At 40.4% G+C, this 18,569-nt stretch overlaps 1 protein-coding gene across 2 annotated transcripts in view; it reads right to left on the reverse strand.

Moving 5' to 3' along the window:
• Nucleotides 1–18,569, reverse strand: part of CMYA5 (cardiomyopathy associated 5) — a 97,720-nt gene that overhangs the window by 46,446 nt on the left and 32,705 nt on the right. Inside the window, exons 2-5 of one of the 2 annotated variants that reach the window (XM_080681932.1) lie at nucleotides 6,539–16,598; nucleotides 3,904–3,999; nucleotides 2,106–2,339; nucleotides 498–520 (exon numbers count right to left, since the gene is read on the reverse strand). In XM_080681932.1, coding sequence (XP_080538058.1) covers nucleotides 498–520; nucleotides 2,106–2,339; nucleotides 3,904–3,999; nucleotides 6,539–16,598 — 10,413 coding nt within the window. The remainder of the gene's footprint in view (nucleotides 1–497; nucleotides 521–2,105; nucleotides 2,340–3,903; nucleotides 4,000–6,538; nucleotides 16,599–18,569) is intronic. The other variant, XR_013961300.1, reaches the window with a different exon arrangement.

Raw genomic sequence — 18,569 nt, forward strand, 5'->3', positions numbered from 1 at the left:
TGCTAAAAACAAAAATCAAAAGAGGAAGATTCATTTAGGTTAGCTGAGCATGAAGAGAAGATAAATGCATGCCTATCTTTTGAAGACAACATGAAAGAAGTTCCATTAAAATTACATTAAGTTGTAAAATTATTCAAGGCAGATATGAATGATTCTTTCAAGCACTCATATTTAACTAATAAGTCTAAGGATCTACAAAATGTTCTGTGTGCAGTGACAGGAAAGATGGTCGAGATTAGGTTGGAAAGACAAACTACATCTCAAGTTAAAAACCTATACTATGATAATTGTTATTGAAGTAAAGCACATGCAATTTTCTTTCAACTCTGTCATTTAGCTTTTAAAAGCACTGCATCTAAAAGTGAAAATGCAATAGCTTACTAAAAGTATGTATTTTTTAATTGGCAGCTCATTTTCTATAAAGCATCAAAACATTAAAAATAAAGCATAGTCATGCTATTCTTGAATGCCACTACATTGTGCCATGTTTTATATACCTTTCATTGATTTCCTCAAATGACTTGGGAGGGAATGAGGGGCGGGGGGGGAAGAGAGAGAGAGAGAGGGAGAGAGAGAGAGAGAAAGAGAAATTAACAACAAAAACCTAGAGAATTAAGCTTATGCATGTTCTAAAATCATCACTCCTCACCTTCCCCTTGGGTGGCTTCAGCTGGGGCAGCAAGGAAATTAGTGCTCAGAAGGGATGAGGAGGGTGGAGGGCAGGGCAGGGCACGGATGGAGGGGGCTTCAGTTCTCAGTTCTGCTCTAACTCTCCACTATCAGCAAGGCCAGCAATGAGTTGCTCAGGCTTTGCTTCTCTCTTCATTAACAAATGGCTTCCAGAAAAGAATTCTCTGAAGTAAAAAAAATAACTTAAATTTGTTCAATGTGGGATATATACAAAAAATGTAATCAGTAGTTATCTCTAGGTGATACCTTCTCTGTGCTTTTCTGTCTTTTCCAAATTTCCTAAAATAGATATATGTTGCTTTTATAAGCAGGAAAAAACCAATGCTTTCTTATTTACAATTTGTTCTTCTAGACAGAAAAGAAAATATTCTTATCAAACAAAAGTAAGGTTCTTAGGGAACACAAAGCACTTTATTAATATTGTACTTTGCAAGAGGTGGCTAATTTTAAAATATTAAAGCACTGCCTTAATTAAAAAGAAAGCACCTGAATGGTTTTCATTGTGTTTGCGGATGCCATGTCCACCTCAGTTAAATTTGCCCTGGCTGGAGGTATCCCCAGCGGCAAATGAAAAGCCTAACATTGACCCATTTTGCCTTGCTCTATCTCCAAAACTTACTGGAGGGCCCAGTGGACCAGAGAGCTTTGAAAAGGAGGCTCCCCACTCACCATTAGATGGTGCTTTCCTTTGGTTTGGTAATTAGGTTGGGGACTTCCCTCAAGGAAAATACCTCCATTACTCCTGGTTAATCCTGGCTCCACAGAGAGTCAGTATCCTACTGGATGTTCTAGGGAATTAGGAGAGCAAAGAGCTGCCTCTGTGGTGCAATTTGGGAATTTTGGTCTACAAGGTACTTGTTAAAATTAAGGAATCTGGTCCATAGGAGTACCCTTATAAAAACATCCCTGAGTTACCTGAGAGAGGTATCACATTATATCATCCCTTTGCCTTCTGAAAGTGAACCAAATGTTACTCTCAGCCACTTGGCGAGGCTCAGAGGGAATGGTCCCTATGAGAGGTCACTTCAGATGAGGGAGTGGGAATGGAGAGGACAGGCCAAGGGGCCAGCATGACGATGCCAGGCCTCCAAAGGGAGCATGGCATGAATAAGATTCACAGGCTGCTTTTCTTCCTCCCTTTTAGAAGGTGACCAACCCATTGTGACAGAACAGATGAGGCTGTGCCCTGACTTCCATGTATCCTGCAGCTGGATCTGGGTGCTAAGGATTTGCTGGGCCTTTTCCATAGGCATCAGGCATGCCCGATAATTTTTATAATGTCATGACTATATAAAAGAAAAACCCCACACAGGTATATAAATGATCTTAGGGAATATTGGAAATTACAATTTTAAAAGTAGACTTGGGGGCAGAGTGGGTGTAAGGTGTTTGGGCCTGTTTTGATCGGTGCTTACAGTCAGGAAAACGGTCTCGTCAAGCTCCTCTGCTTCTCTCACAATGGTCTCCAGGGTGTCCTTGGCAGCATCCATGCTCTGCAGAAAGTGGACCATCTGGTCATGCAGGAACTCCATCTTCTTTTTCTTCACTTCCTCAAAGCTCTGGGCCTTCTCATCATACTGTGCTAAAACCTTCTTCATCATCTCCTCATTCTGTTCTTCTAGCTTTTTCTCATTTTTACTACAATTTTCCTAAAACAAAACAAAACAAAATTCTGAATGAAATGAGAAGTGTATGTCTTTTTTTTTTTTTTTTAGAGAAACACCAGCCTTTTATTTATTTTTTTAATATATTTTTATTGATTTCAGAGAGGAAGGGAGATGGAGAGAGAGAGAGAGATAGAAACATCAATGATGAGAGATGCACACCCCCAACTGGGGACTAAACCCACAACCAGAGCATGTGCCCTTGACCGGAATTGAACCTGGGACCCCTAGCCCACAGTCTGACGCTCTATCCACAGAGCCAAACCAGCTAGGACAACACCAGCCTTTTAAAGAATTGACCTCTGATCAGAGAATCACAGATTATGTGTACAGTCTCAATTTCCAACCCACCAACCCCCCTTTGACATAGTTAGCTCTGCAACAGAATTTACTGTAAGAGCATCCTCAAGAAGGATTTAGTTCATGAAAACACACAGATATGTGCATGGAAGTCTTTTCCATCGGCATTCCTACATGGTAAAACTTGACAATGGCATCACAATGAATGAAGATTCATGGCCTTCAGGGAGTGGAGAGTGTTTTGTGCCATTTTCACCACTCCACTAAAACCATAGTGTGAGGAAGGGGCAGCCAGGATATTGGATATGATGCTACCTTCATTTATGCTCTGCAGGAAGGGGGAAGCTTCTTCCACAGTAAGAGAAACTTGATCGCCTATCTGAACAAACCCAGATGCTGGGCTGTCCTCATAAGATGGCTAGTGATAAGGTGATCATATAATTTACTGTTTAAACAGGACGCTTTGGTACGGGGGGGGGGGGGGTGACAAAAAATAATTAGCCATTATTAATTGAGCTATAACTGGAGTTAAGCAGACTTTTCACAAGCAAACTAGGACACAGAGTTGCTCTAGTGATAGAAAAACTGTGCACCAGCCTTTTGCAGGGGCCCCTTGCCACTCCTGATTGACGAGTATGCTTGGGCCACCTTTGTATATGGATGGAGCATTGCTATGCCTACCCTTCACTTCAGAGGGAGCAGGGCCAGCAGCTGGGAGGGCATGAACTCATCAAAGACAATGGTACCATGAGAAACACTCGTTTATGAGGGCATGGGACATTGGGCAATGACTTAGAGCATTTCTGCAGAGCTAACCTAAGGAAAGGCAGGATGGTGGAGCAAATAAGAACTTGGACCTGAATTCAAACCTTGTCTCTCAACATATGACCTTGGGTAATATACTTAACTCTAAGTCTCAGTTTTTTATCCATAACAGGGGAACAATAATAACATCTATTTCACATGGTTATTATGAGGAATAAATTGGATAAGCATGTAAAGCATTTGCCTTATTGCAGCAAGTGCCCAATAAATGTGTATGTGTTTTTAAGGGCTAATCATTTACCTTTAGACAGAAAGTAGTAGTCTCAATGATTACACACAGATGGAAGACTTAATGGGAAAAAAATCAACAACAGCAAACAACACACGCACACACAAACCCAACTCAGATTCTTTTAGAACAGAATTATGTACTTGTGATGCCATGAACAAACCAGGTAAGAGTGAAAGGGATATAGGAACTTACCTCAATGGTGTTGAAAAAGGTTTCTATCTCACTAACAAAGGCTTCGATCCTTAAGGACTTCTCTTGCAAATTTTCTAGAAATTCTGCTAATTGAACCTGAAGAAAAGAATTAAGATATCCTTAGTATATGACATTTGATTTATTTTTGTTTGTTTTTTCTTTTTTGTCTCTTTTAATTTTTTTGTTTGTTTTGGGTGTGTGTGGTATTTGTTTGTTTTTTAGTACATGACATTTGAGAAAAGAACTTTAAGTGGTGAGTTCAATTTCCTTATAAATTTAGTATGTAGAGGTAGAGGTTTACTATAACATTTTCACCAACAAATCAGTTTTTTTAAATTTTTGTGCTGCTTCATCTAAATTGACTATAATAATTCTATACAATAAACAATTAGAAGGTTTATGAGTGAGAGCAACACAAAGACAATGTATTTTCTCATAAAAGAGGAAGGACTTGCCAAAACCGGTTTGGCTCAGTGGATAGAGCGTCGGCCTGCGGACTGAGGGGTCCCGGGTTCGATTCCGGTCAAGGGCATGTACCTTGGTTGCGGGCACATCCCCAGTGGGAGGTGTGCAGGAGGCAGCTGATCGATGTTTCTCTCTCATTGATGTTTCTAGCTCTCTATCCCTCTCCCTTCCTCTCTGTAAAATATCAATAAAATATATTTAAAAAAAAAAAAGAGGAAGGACTTCTTGGTAAGTTGGTGAGTTCAAAGAATACTTGTTTTAGTGGGCTTTGGATTTGAATTATTTCTCTTTAGCAAGGCCTCAATTTTTATATATTGCCTTTCTTCTAATAGCGGGCTTTTTGCTGAATTGATCTAACTTATGTGAGTAGTCTTATCCCATATGTGCCAATAGCCTCAGGTGAGCCTGGAGCACCTGAGCCTGAGAGGTGATCAGAGTGTCACCAGGCCAGAAGTCTACATATCAAATGATAGAAACTATCTACTAAAAAGACCTAAAGGTTCTAATGATCCCCAAAGCGTTAAAATACTCAAGGGGTGACTGCCCATTAGAAAATGCATGGGTGATGGGGGAAGATGGTACCTACTTTAGCTGTAGTTATAACCTTAGCTGTAATCTATCCTGCTAAACTTAACAAGTAGCACAGAAACACAGAGCTTCAGCCGCTTGATTCTTTATCCACAGAATAAGTGGAGAAATGACACTGATGGAAGTCCCTTCAAGATCTGGCTTCTGCTTCCCTCTCCAGCCCCTGCCTCTTCTCCATAAGCCCCCAGGCTCCAATCACACAAGCCCCATCTTTCCTTAAACTCTTTCTCAACTATGTGCCTTTTCATATGATATTCTCATCTCTAGAATGACCTTGTTACCCTTGTTTGCTGGCAATTATTTAACGGTGACCTAACTGAATAATCATATTGAAAATTGCTACCATTAGGAAGTTACTGAGCCCAGCAACATGGTTATACAACCAAGAACATGAACTCTAATGCCAGACAGACATGGGTACCAATTCTAGTTTTGTCTTCCATGACCTTGGGCAGATCACTTAAACTATCTGAGCCTATTTCATGATCTTCAAATTGAATTTATCTTGTATATAAAGAACACAGTGGCCTGGCACAGAATAAGTGCTCAGTTCTTCTTATTATTTGAATTTTTAGATCATTCTGGCCACTGTATGGAAGATGGGTCAAAGAGACAAGAGTAGGGATTCCACTTAGAAGGCTATTCAAAGGTAGATGGAATCTCAAAAACTAAACAACTTATTTCCAGTAGTATCTCCAAGGAAGTAGAGTATTATAGTCACATACATAACAAAATGTATTGTGACTAACTTTTTAACATCATAAGGATATATGTTGTGACTAACTTTTTAACATCAGAAATCTACAGACATAGCTAGGTTTTCCATTTCTAGCATAAATTTGATAAAGAGAAAATATGGAGAAAACTAATTTAAAATGTGTTACTCTCTATTTTATAAAACTTGCAACAAAATTGCTCAAAGTAATGTAAATGTATATTTTAAAGGATGATATTGTAGGTAACAGAAAATAAACTGTTTTATGCACAAAAGTATATTTTAATTTAAAGTCATTTGGCTTTTTTGGATAATGTTAAGACCCTTCAAAGGCAGTGACCCTGTGTTATTTATCCTGGTATCCCCAGAATCTAGAAAAATACTTGGCACATAGTGTATACATAATAAATGTTTGTCAACTGATCTTAACTAAATGCCTGGGGAAATGTTCTTAAGTTTTCTTTCAGACTGTTATGCCTAAAGATGAATGTGTCAAATACTGATCATTTTTTTAATTGAGAAAATATGAAAACAAATTACATTTATACAGGGGTGGGCAAAAGTAAGTTTACAGTTGTAATACAGATACATAATACAATAATCCTATATAATAAAAGCCTAGCGACCGAGTGGCAGAACCACCAGAACGACTGGAACAACTGCAGCCCCTCTCCCTGGTCGGCTGCGCCCCTGATCAGCCCCTCAACGGGGCAGGCCGACTGTACCCCACCAGTGCACAAATTGGTGCACCGGGCCTCTAGTTAATAAATAATAACACAAGAATAAACTTTCACATACAACTGTAAAACTACTTTTCCCCACCCCTGTATGTATTATTATGTACTTAATGCTTTAAAATATATTTACCTTTACAGCACTTATAGCTGTATCAAGCGTTGATACCTCATGGTCTTTGTGGGTGCCAAATATCTTGTCAACAGCAGAAATTGGGCTTTTGCAAGTATAGCAATACGTGTCAATCTGGGACTTTTTTGGTTCTTTCTGCTCCTTCTCAGTTACCAACTCTGATGATAATTGGTCTTCTATCCTCTCTCTGCCCAACTCGTTCTGTTCAGAAGACATATTTTGTTCCACCTCACTCACAAATTCATTTCCACTGATGTGTTCAAAGGATTCCTTTCCCTGAGATAACACATCTTCAGGCGTGGATCCTTCTGATAAAGTGTCTTGAGTAACTACTTCATAATTCAGAGATTCAGCAAACTCATATTCATCCTGGACAGGGCTACTGCGGAGCCTATCTTCCCTTGGCTCATGTAGGACCATTATTGGAGGTTCTACTTGCAGTGTTTCTTGAACACAAGTTGCACCAGATGCAAACTCTTCCTCTGGGAAGGACACTTGTACTGGGACATTCAGATTGACCTCTGGATTTTCATTTGCTGCTTCATTACCCGGAGTGCTTGTTTCATCTATGCTCTCTAGAACATGAGGAGTATCTTCAAATGGAACCGCATAGCTTATCTTCTGGGTAACCACTTTGACTTCCTCAGTGATGGGAGCTTTCCTCTGTGTATCTACATTGTCAAGGGTCTCCACATGGCCTACTGATTCTCCCTCCTTGAAAGAAGCTTTCTGTTCCTCTTCCAGACTCCTTTCCCCCCAAATAGTTCTAAACTTCATCCCAACTTCCCTTTCTGCTGCTATTAGTTGGTATGAATCATCCTTACCAACTGGTTTTCCTTCCAGATCTTGGTCTTGGTCCTTTTCCATTACAGATGTGTCATGAAGAATGTCATCTTTGAGTATATACTTCTCAAAATATATTCCTGTTCCATCATCAGTGTCAGAATTTTTGCTTGGAAATGCCTCAGAATTCACACTGTCACCTTCAGAAGCTGTCTCCCCTTCCTTCTTTTTCTCTCCAACTGCTTCTTCATACAGATCCTTGTATAAAAATGCGAGTGCAGGTGGTTCTTCCAGAAGTTCAGGATTAATGGCTTTAGCAGTGGTAGGAAATATCTGGGTTGGTGACAAAACTGCTTCCTCTGTATCAAATAAGGGCATCCCAGGTAACTTTGAGTCTACATCTCTATTTGTGTTCTTTGAAGCATCTCTGTCAGCTGATTTCTGGATAATCACAGACTTTTGGGTCTCTGAGTGAGATAATTTGCTGTAGTCCTTTTCCAGTCCATAAAAACTTTCATCTAACTTCACCAAGTCATATTCATGTTCTAGGGCACTTTCCTCTGAACTTTCTGGGAAAGAGACAGCTTCTTCTATAACTTCCTTTGAGAGTTTCACCTCAACATTTAATTTCCCTGGAGCTTTCTGTATTTCTGTGTCAGGGGAGATGTTATAATCAATCAATGTATATTTTTCAAAATAATCCTCTTCACCAGGAATTGTGGGCTGATTAAAGGCTAAATCACCCGTTTCTGAATCTGTGGATATTTCCTCTTTTGTTTCATGAGTTTCCTTTTGTTTATTTTCTTTCAAAGATGTAACTTTTTTCTCAGAATCTAACTTACTCTTTAATGTTTTATGGCAAGCAACTGCCTCACTATCACCAGGGAAGGGTAGAATTTTAAATGAGGCCTTCTCTTCCAAATATTCTAACTTATCTTGCATTTGTTCACTTTCTTCCTGATCACCTGAAGATATAAATGCAGGAGCATGGATATTTAATATCTCACAGCCTTCAGAAATGATACTGAAGGCACTCTTTTGATCTTCTGAAAGTCCAGCTGGCTTACTAGTCGTCGTAAATTCTTCTTCAGGCTCCTTGGATATTTTATCGGCATTGGTTGTTGATGCATTTCTTATAAATTCAGCATAGTTGCTGCTTGCTGGAGAGTGTGGTTCATTTACATGGGCAGCTCCTACAGCCCCCAAGTGGTGCTCTGAAACAAGTACAGATTGTTTAGACATTTCAGATGTTTGCACTTTAGATGTTTGAATAGTATGGAGTGTATGCCTATCTGGAGTCAATTCTTGTTTCTTCTCTGTACTAATTTCTTGATTCTTTACAGTACTAATTTCTGGAGAAGCCTCTGAAACAAGTGTTTGTGGTTTCACAGATGGCAACAAATATGGCGGTGTTTCTAAGCTCTTTGATTCTTTAGATGGAGATCCTTGTTTTATATTATCTTTTGTGATATCTACTGAACCACCTTTTGACAGCTCTGACACTGTGACCTGTCCCTTGTTTTCACTGTGACTTGCCACATCCCTGCTTGATTTTTCCAATACCAGATTTCCTTCCTTAGGAAAGGAGTGGCCATCTAGTTCATCACGATAAGGAAGATCCACTGGAAGGAACGTCTTGGTTTTCTCCACCAACACTTTACTTTCTTCTAATAGAGACGGCTGGGTTCCTACTACCTTTGTTTCCCTGATTTCTGGGTGAGTCTCTGAGATCATGGTTTCTAATTTTTCAGTAGTTGATGTAGTTTTAACTAATGAAAATGGCTGAGTTTCACCCAAAGAACGACTTAAAGAGTCATCTGATTTTTCAGGCATAGTCCTGGCTATATTCACAGAATAAGGCTGAATCTCCTGCTGCTTCTTTCCTTCTGAAAATGCTTGTTGCTGCTTTTCTTTTTCTTTTCCTTTCTCCTCCTCAACAATTTTGTGTCTTTCTTTGTAGTCTTCATTTTGACAGACTTGCTGCAGCACAGCAGCAGCTTTTGATTCCTCCAATTTAATATAGCGAGATCCATGTGTAATTGGTGTCTCTTCTATTTCATTATTATATCTTAACTCTAATGGGGTCACAGTTTCTTGTTTTTCTGCCAGCACCTTCTTTTCTGCCAAGGAATATGATCTGATTTCCAAATTATCTTTCTCCTCAGTTGGGCTAACAGACCTGAGTTTTACTTCCTCTTCAGAAATTTTCAGGGAAGTAGGTTTTGGCATTTCTTTCGTTAGTCTGTCCTCACCAAGATTAATTAAATTGCCTTTAGAGTTTTCTGGCAAAATTATTAACTCTGGCTTCTCTGATTCCCTCATGATATTTTTACTTGTGAGGCTAGATGAAACTGATTTTGGCTGTTGTGTCACCTTATCTACTGCATCAGATGAAAAGAGTGAGTTTTCTTTTTGATCACTTCTTGGCTCTTCCTTAAGAACAGAAATATTCCATTTAGATGGAGAAGAGATTTCTGGCTTCTGGGCTCTTTTATTATCAGAAACATGGAGAGGAACAGCATTTTTGGCTTCTTCCATAATGGATTTCTCACCCATCGGAGAATAAGATTGAATTCCAAAATGTCCCTCACTATCAACAGAAGTAACTACTGAGTTTAGGTCCATTTCTTTCTTCCCACGATCTTCACTGGACACCTCAAAGTTGGATTTTGGCTGCTGTAAAACTTCTACATTTGATAAAAGAGTAGGCTTTTCTTTAAAGTCTTGACCTTCCTCAGATTTAACTAAAGTACCTCTGGATTCTTCAGCAGTTATGAGTTTTGCCTCTGGTAGCAGTTGATCAGCTGGTTTCTCAGTTGCATTGAAGTCAGTGGGAGCGATACCTTTAGGCTCTATCACAGTCGCTGCTTTTTCTATAGATGGACTTGGTTGTGTTTCTAAATCTTCTTTTTCAGCAACTTTATTATCTGGAGTGCTGGATCTAAAAAACAAACTGGACATCCATGACGTGAAAGATGAAATTCCTTTCTTTTTCTTTTCTTCAGAATGGCCTGGTTTAACTGCCTTCGGCTGCTCAGGCAGCTTTTGTGTCACCTCAGGTGATTCTGGGGGTTGAGGTTCTTTATTTTCTAGGATTGAGGTTTTTATTTGTGTGGATATTTTCATTCCAGATGTTGGTTTCCCTCTCTCATTAGCATCATCTACAACTTTTGACTGATCCATTTTTGATTCTTCTAATTGCTTCTCTCCAGGTAAAGGAGATACACTCCTGAGTGCTTCTTTTTTATTGCCCACCACAGGTTCTGCATCTTCTGCCAGGAAAGGAGCTGCTTTGGCATGTGAGGGAATAGTTTCTGACTTGACCTGTTCCATGGATGGACCAGACACTGGTTTCTGGAGGATTCTTTCAGAAGGCAGTTTGACTTCTTCCTGGCTGTCTTTGCAAGGTCTGGAAAACTCTGTGTTTGCTTTTTCCAACACTGAACTTTCGCTCCTCATGAAAGAAGAGACCTGCTTCCCCTCTGCTTTGTTTCTCTCCACATTTTCAGCTGGAAAGAAAGATTTTGTTTGGGGGACCAGCTTTATTTCTTCAGAAGAAGATGTTTTAGTTGATAAGATCTCTACATTACCACTGGGGATATCATGAGTAGTTAATGGTTCTTGTAATGATAAGTGAGATTCTTCAGCAGAATGTGGCAGAATCTGCTTTCCGGTTTCATACGCACGGTCTTTATTTGACAAAGTAGCCTTGGGCTGCCCTGTCTCCAGATCAGTGCTGCCAGAGGAATCCAGCTGCACAGATCCCAATATTCTTTCTTCACGATGACTTGCCAGATCTTTTTCTGGCTTTTCCAGCATCCAGTTTTCGTCCTCTGGAGAAATAAGGGCCTCTCTCATTTGTGTTTCTTTAACATCTGCACCCTTGGTTGTAAAAAATGATTTTGATTCTTCCAAAGGCAAATTCTCTTTCATAACTGCAAGCTGTTTAATACCCAAATCTTGTTTAGGCACAAAAGATGTGCTTATATCAGGTAATTTAACAGCCTTATCTGACTGAAGTGTGTTTTCAGGCTTCTCTTGTTCCATAAGGTGGTCAGAAGAAACCATCTTTGATGGTTTCATTATACTCTGGGTGGGTGCAGGGAATGAATTTGTTTGGTCTGTTTCTTCTTTTAGTGTACTTACAGTATCTCCTGTCACTTGTGCCTCCAAATTTCCTGTTGGCAGTAATGAGCTTATTTCTTGTTTCCCCCCCTTTTTAAAGTCAGCTGAATGGCTCAATTCTTTTGATAATCCTTCTAAAATAAAAGTGTATGGCTGAAGTTCTTCAGGGTTGTCTCCTTCAACCAAAGAGGTAAATGCTTCTTTTGACCCTAAGCTGACTACCTTAGGAGAGACAGACTTAATTTCTTGTTTCGGAGGTTCCTCCTTAAGGTCTGATGAAACCTCTGAAATTTCAGGCACTGTGGTTGACACATGAAGTTCCCTGTCTTCTTCTTCTCCTCTGCTCCTAAGCTCAGCAAGGCCCTTTCCTAAGACAGAACCCCCTGTTTCAGTTATGGGAGATTTTATTTGTTTGGAGTCTATAGATCCACTTTGCCTACCTAAACCACCAGCATTTGGTAATTCTGATATTTGGTGTGGCTTGTCTTTCTTCACGGGTTCTAAAGAGAGCTCTGCCAGAATGAGACCCTGTTTTTCTGACAGAAAGTCTCCCTGAGCTGTAGAAGATGTCTCCATAGTCTGTTTGCTCTTATCATCACTGACGGTTGGTAATGTTGGAGCTAAATCTTCTGACACTAAAGTTTCCAACTCGGGAGAAGAACTTGCCATTTTCTCAGTTTTGCCTTTTGGAACTTCATGTTTGGGTGCAGGTGACACATTTTGTGAGAAAGGAAGTTCAGCTTCTTTTTTCTTTATCTCACCACCTAGGTTGACTGAAAGCCCTGATACCTCTGAGGCAGACACAGAATTCTTTTTCTGTGGTAAGGCCAAATGTTCAGAGTCAAGGACTGTAGAAAATGAAAGACCTTGTTTGCTTTCCACTCTTGCATCCTTAGATACATCTGCATTCTGAGAAGACAGTGTTTTGGTTATTGGCAACCCAGGTTTAACTTCTTCAGTTTCTACCTTTGACAAAATAGAATGCTCTGATATAGAGGATATGCTTGGAGGTGAATCCAGTTTAATTTCCTTCTCTGCTTCTGACCAAGTTGGATGTTTTGATGCAGCAGTTTCAATATAAGAGCTAGCTTTAATTGCTATCTTTCCTTCATCTTTAAGGAGTAATTGCTCATCCATAGATGTTACCAATGGTGGCAAACCACTTTCTAATTCACGTTTTCCTACAGTTAAGACTGGATGTTCTACAGGGGCAGTAAAAGATAACTCTGTTGGAATTTCTTCTTTTGCTAATTTGGTTAAGTTTGAATCATGCTTAGCTAGAGAGGCTGTGGTTACTGAAGAACTGGGTTCAATTTCTTTCTTTATTTCTTCTGAAAATTCTGGTGCAGATGGTCCATGTTCAACTTCCTTTTCCACTCCTGGTGAATGCAGCACTCTAGGTACACCAATTATTTTGGAATCGTGTTTCACTTCCATTTTCACTGCTGATAACCTCTCAGGCCCAGATAAAGGTGGTTCCTTTAGAGGTGAATATGGTTTTATTACTTCAGGCTCATTCTCTGACAATATTCTCTGTTCTAGTTCAGATGTCACAGTTGGAGCTAAATTGAATTTGACATCCTTCTTTGGCTCATCTACCAAATCAGACAGAATGGAAAATTTCATTCCAGACCCTGGAACATTTGGAGGCTGAGGTTCCATTTCTTGATCCTGTGATACATGTGCTGCAGCTTCTTGAGAATCAGGCAAAATTTCTTCCTTACTTTCAACATTAAACAAAGCCATCTGTTCATTTGCAGCTTTTGGAGTGAGCAATGCTTTGGGTTCTTGTTCTTTCTTAAGGACATGGACTGAATCAGGTGAAACTGGATACTGAGATGAAGGTGAAATAGGTTTGGTTTCTTCCTTTACTATGGGTGATTCTGCAGGTACAGAAACAGGTGTTGCAGCTACTGATGAACTAGTCTTAATTTCTCCCTTCTCTAATTCACTGGTTAAATGTGGTGGATTCAAATCTTCAGACTCAGGTTCTAAAAATGCTTGAGTTACCTGTTTCCGTGCTGAAATAAGATATTCAGATACAGATGTTGAGAATATTTGAGCATCTGCTTTCTCTGCTTTATTTGGCAGACTCAACTCTCCAGATGCAGACATAGGAGGGGAAGGTGCAGCTTGTTGCTTCCATGATGAACTGAGATGCTCAGGTACTGGTGTAGCAGCTGTTGATTCAATTTCTTCCTCGTCTGCTTCTGTAAAGCAGGAATATTCCGAAGCAGATACCGCAGTTAACTGTGAATCAGGCTCAATTTCATTTTTCTTTGTTTCTGGGATTCTATATGGTGGGACTGAAACTTGTGATGCTGAGTCTGGAGAAAAAAGTTCAGCTTCTTCAGTGTCTTCATCGGACAAAATAGTGTGTTCTGATGGTGATGTTAAACATATTGGAGATTCACACTCCAATTCTCTTCTCTCTCTTTCCTGAGTTGCATAGGGTGGGAATGAGAACTCTGACACAAATGCAGAGTCTGGAGAAAAAGGTTCAACATCTTCTTGCTCTTCTTCTGAATAATTCATGGGTGAAGAGACACCTTTTAGATTTAAAGGGGATCTGTGGACAATTTCTTCCTCCTGTAAGTCAGGTGTTGCATGTGGTGGTACTGAAAATTCAGAAGCAGTGGTGGAAGAGGGTGTGTACCGCTCCATTTCTACTGTCTCCTCTTCTAATGGAATCATGTGTTCAGATGGGGTGGCTGAAAGTGGCGGGGCTTGGTATTCAGAAGTCATCTCAGTTGTGCATGGGGGGAGAGAGTGTTCAGCCACAGAGGCCACATCTGGGGAATACAGCCCAGTGTCTTCCTTCTCTTCTTCTGACAAAACCATGTGCTCAGAAACACCTTTTGATTTTAAGAGCGTTGCATCATCAGTTATTTTCTCTGGAATTTCCTGTGTTACATTTGGTGGAACTATATATTGGGAATTCAATGTTGAATCTGGTGTGAAACACTCACTTCCTAGTTTCTCTTCCGATAGGACCACATGTTCAGAAGGAGTGGCTGAAAGTGGTGGGGCTTGGTATTCAGAAGTCATCTCAGCTGTGCATGGGGGGAGAAAGTGTTCATCCACAGAGGCCACATCTGGGGAATACAGCCCAGTGTTTTCCTTCTCTTCTTCTGACAAAACCATGTGCTCAGAAACACCTTTTGACTTTAATGGGGACTTATGGTCAATGTTCTTTAGTGACTCTTTTGTTGTCTGTGATGGAATTGAATATTCAGAAGCAGATGTGGAATCTGGTGTGTAATGCCCACTTTCTGCGGCCTCTTCTCCAGACAATGTAACTGTTGAAAACAGTGGGGATTGGCATTCAGAAGTCTTCTCGGTTATAGATGGTGAGAGAGAGTGTTCAGATGCAGAGGCCGAATAAGGCTCAAATTCCTCATTCTCCTCCTCTGACAAAACTGCATGTTCAGATGTAGCTTTTACAATGGATTGAGAAACTGGCTCAACTTCTTGCTTCTCTAGTTCATGGTTCATATCCTGTGGGACTGAGTACTCTGATACGAAAGCAGAATCAGTAGAAACAGACTCATTTTCTTCTATTTCTTCCTCAGACAAAGCAACACGTTCAGGTGTTGATGTTGTCAGGGATGGTAGAATGGGCTCCTCTTCTTTCTGCTCCACTTCAGGGGCCAAGTGGGGTGGGAAGGGCTTCTCAGAAACAGATGGACTTTCTGGATAATCAAGTTCTATGATCTCTTCTTCCACTAAATGAGAATCTTCAGGTTCAGGGGTAGCAGCTATTGGTACAGAAGTCTCTATTTCTTCTTTCTCTGACACTAAGGGTTCAGAAAGAGAAATGGGTGGCTCAGGCACGTTTTCTTCTTTCTCTCCTTTGACATCGAACTGAGGAGGGGTCAGTTGTTCAGAGACTGGTTCTGCCCTTTCTAGTGAAGTCAGATCTAATTCTTCTCTCTCTGGACCAATGTCTTCCTGGATAGATGCTGCCAGACCTGATGAACCTGTTTCCAGAGAATCCTTCTCTGCCTCCGGTGAAATGGAATGGTCAGTAGAATACACATCTTCCTTCTTTACCTCATCCATGAAAGTTGGTGAGACTAAAGATTCAGGCTCTGAAGGTACAATTTCTTGTGAATCAGGCTCGAATTCTTCCTTTGCTGTTGCAGATGTATCAGGCATAAGAGAGGAAGGCTCCATTTCATAGGGTTTTGCTTCAACACCTGGCTGTTGTGACACTGACTGCGGAGGGCTGCGCTGTGTTTCCTTTGCTGTGTCATTACTTCTGTAAGAGGAAACTGTGTGCTTGGTGGCAGAAGCAGCCCTTGGAGGAGAATCCAGGTCAATTTTCTTTAGGTCTTCTCGACTGAATAAGGAGGTATGGGACTTCGATCCTTTGGAGAGTGCACCTCTCCAGGGTGAAGTAAGCTCTTTTCCTTTATCATCTTCTACACTTTGGCCTACTAATTTGCCTGTTTTAGAAACTATCTTAGAATCACGATTGCCCATATCTGGCTCTAGACTAACGGATGCATCTTTCCCCTTCCTATAATGTATTTCTTTAATTACATAACCCTTTGGCAATGTCCCATAAAATTGTAGAGGAATTAATTCTTCTTTAACTGAATTAAACATCTTGATTTTATATTGTACTGTTCCTATATAGACTGGCCGTAACACTAATGGCTTGTGTTCTTTGTATATTGCTCCAGTAATAGGAGGTGTATTTGAGGTGGTCTTCTTTTTTCTCATTTTATCATAACTGCCACTAGATAACTTCTCATTCTGGGTATTTAGTACCTGGCTTTCTGAAATTAAAGGATTATCTTTTTTGTTTGCTGGAACATCTTGGGTTTCAAAAGAATTTCTTTTTTTGTTGCCTTTCCGACGCAACGATGGTGAGCCATGCTTTGACTTAGATGTTCTTTTCCGGACCTTTTTAACTTCATCCACAATAAAGGAAACATTCCCTGCAGTAGAATTTATACCTGACCCTTCCAGACTACATACACCAGACGTCTGACTTTCTTCTGAAGCCCAAGGCGTGGAAGACCTACTTGAATTTGTTTCCCAGGTTATTCCACTATCTTCCCGTTGAACTGTCACCATGGAAAAGGAGGGGTCAGATATAATACACTTCTGCTTGGTCTTGCCTTCTTCATCCTGGTCTGATAACCTACAGTGAAAAAATAATAATATTAATAATTACATATATTATAATAAAAACATTATATTAATTAATTATTATAATAAGTAAATATCATACATTTACCAGCTAAAGTATTAATGTGAAATTAAAATATAGAGATAAATTTACCACCCATATCAAAAATAGAAAGTATACAAAATAAAGTTTAAAAATTGTCAAATATAATAACACATCCTAGACTGAAATGAATCAATATCCTCAAACTAAAAAAAAAAAAAAAAAAAAAGCTAGCTTGACTGATGTGGCTCAGTGGTTGAGCATCAACCTATGAACCAGGAGATCATGGTTCGATTCCAGGTCAAGGCACATGCCTGGATTGTGGGCTCAATCCCTAGTAGGTGTCTGCAGGAGGCAGCCAATCAATGATTCTCTCATCATTGATGTTTCTATCTCTCTCTCTCCCTCTTCCTTCCTCTCTGAAATCAATAAAAAATATATATATTTAAAAAAACTAAAGTTAGAGAGAAACCAAGATGGCAGCATTGGTAAACACCTAAACTGCTGCCTTGCACAACAATTTCAAAACTACAACTAAAAGACAAAACAGACATCATCCAGAACCACAGGAAGGCTGGATGAGTGGAAATTCTACAACTAGAAGGAAAGAGAAAAGCACACTGAGACTCAGAGGAGCTGCAGGAGGCTGAGGTACTGAGATGCGCACGAGGAGAGGACTGGCAACTGAATGCGCTGGCTGGCTTTCTCAAGCAGGAGGGAGACAAAAGCTCCCGACCACGCTGAACTCCAGTTCTGGGTGAGACTCTGGGGACCCAGACTCATACAGGGTGAAACTGGACTGACAGGAAAGAGAAAAGCACACTGAGACTCAGAGGAACTGCGGAAGGCAGAGGTACCGAGGCGCACGCAAGAGGGCGGGCAACTGAGTACGTGGCTGGCTTTCTCAAGCAGGAGGGAGACAAAAGCTCCTGACTGCACTGAACTCCAGTTCCGGGCAAGACTCTGGGGACCCAGACTCATTCGGGGAGAAACTGGACTGTCTGGCAGAGGGCGGACTTGAGGGCGGCTTTCTCTCAAAGGTGCTTGCAGCGATTACCACAGGACACTGAGACACAGGAGCCTATTAGGCAGGGCTGAAGGAAAACCAATGCTATCTTCTCCACCCTGAGACTCTGCCCCATTCAAGCAGAGCACAGAGGCTTTTGCAAGTCTTCTCCCATAAGGGTGTCTCCAGCACAGAAGTTCTCTCAGTGTAGACACAGCTGATCCTCACAGCCAGTTGGCCTGGAGGTCAATTCCTCCCAGTGATACCAACAACAATCAAGGCTTAACTACAACAAGACTGTGAACACCTCAGGTAACTGTGGAGGCTGAGCCACTGGGCCCTATAGGACACCTAGCACACAAAGCCACTCTCAACTCAGGGAAGCAACTAAAATGCAGAGACAAAGAAACAGATCACAAATGAAAGAAATGGAGGAAAGCATATGACTTGATACAGAATTCAAAACCACGGTTATAAGGTTTTTCAAGAATTTTCTAGAAAAGGCCGATAAATTTAGTGAGACCCTCGAGGATATGAAAAAGGACCAACTAGAAATTAAACATACACTGACTGAAATAAAAAATATTATACAGAGATATAACAGCAGACTAGAGGACCGCAAGAATCAAGTCAAAGATTTGAAATACAAAGAAGCAAAAAACACTCAACCGGAAGAGCAAAAAGAAAAAAGAATCCAAAAATATGAAGATAGTGTAAGGAGCCTCTGGGACAACTTCAAGCGTACCAACATCAGAACTATGGGGGTTGCCAGAAGAAGAGAGAGAGCAAGATACTGAAAACCTATTGGAAGAAATAATTACCGAAAACTTCCCCCACCTGGTGAAAGAAATAGACTTACAAGTCCAGGAAGCGCAGAGAACCCTAAACAAAAGGAATCCAAAGAGGACCACACCAAGACACATCATAATTAAAAT

This window comes from Plecotus auritus (genome assembly GCF_963455305.1).
Source record: "Plecotus auritus genome assembly, chromosome: 7".
Lineage (NCBI taxonomy): Eukaryota > Metazoa > Chordata > Mammalia > Chiroptera > Vespertilionidae > Plecotus > Plecotus auritus.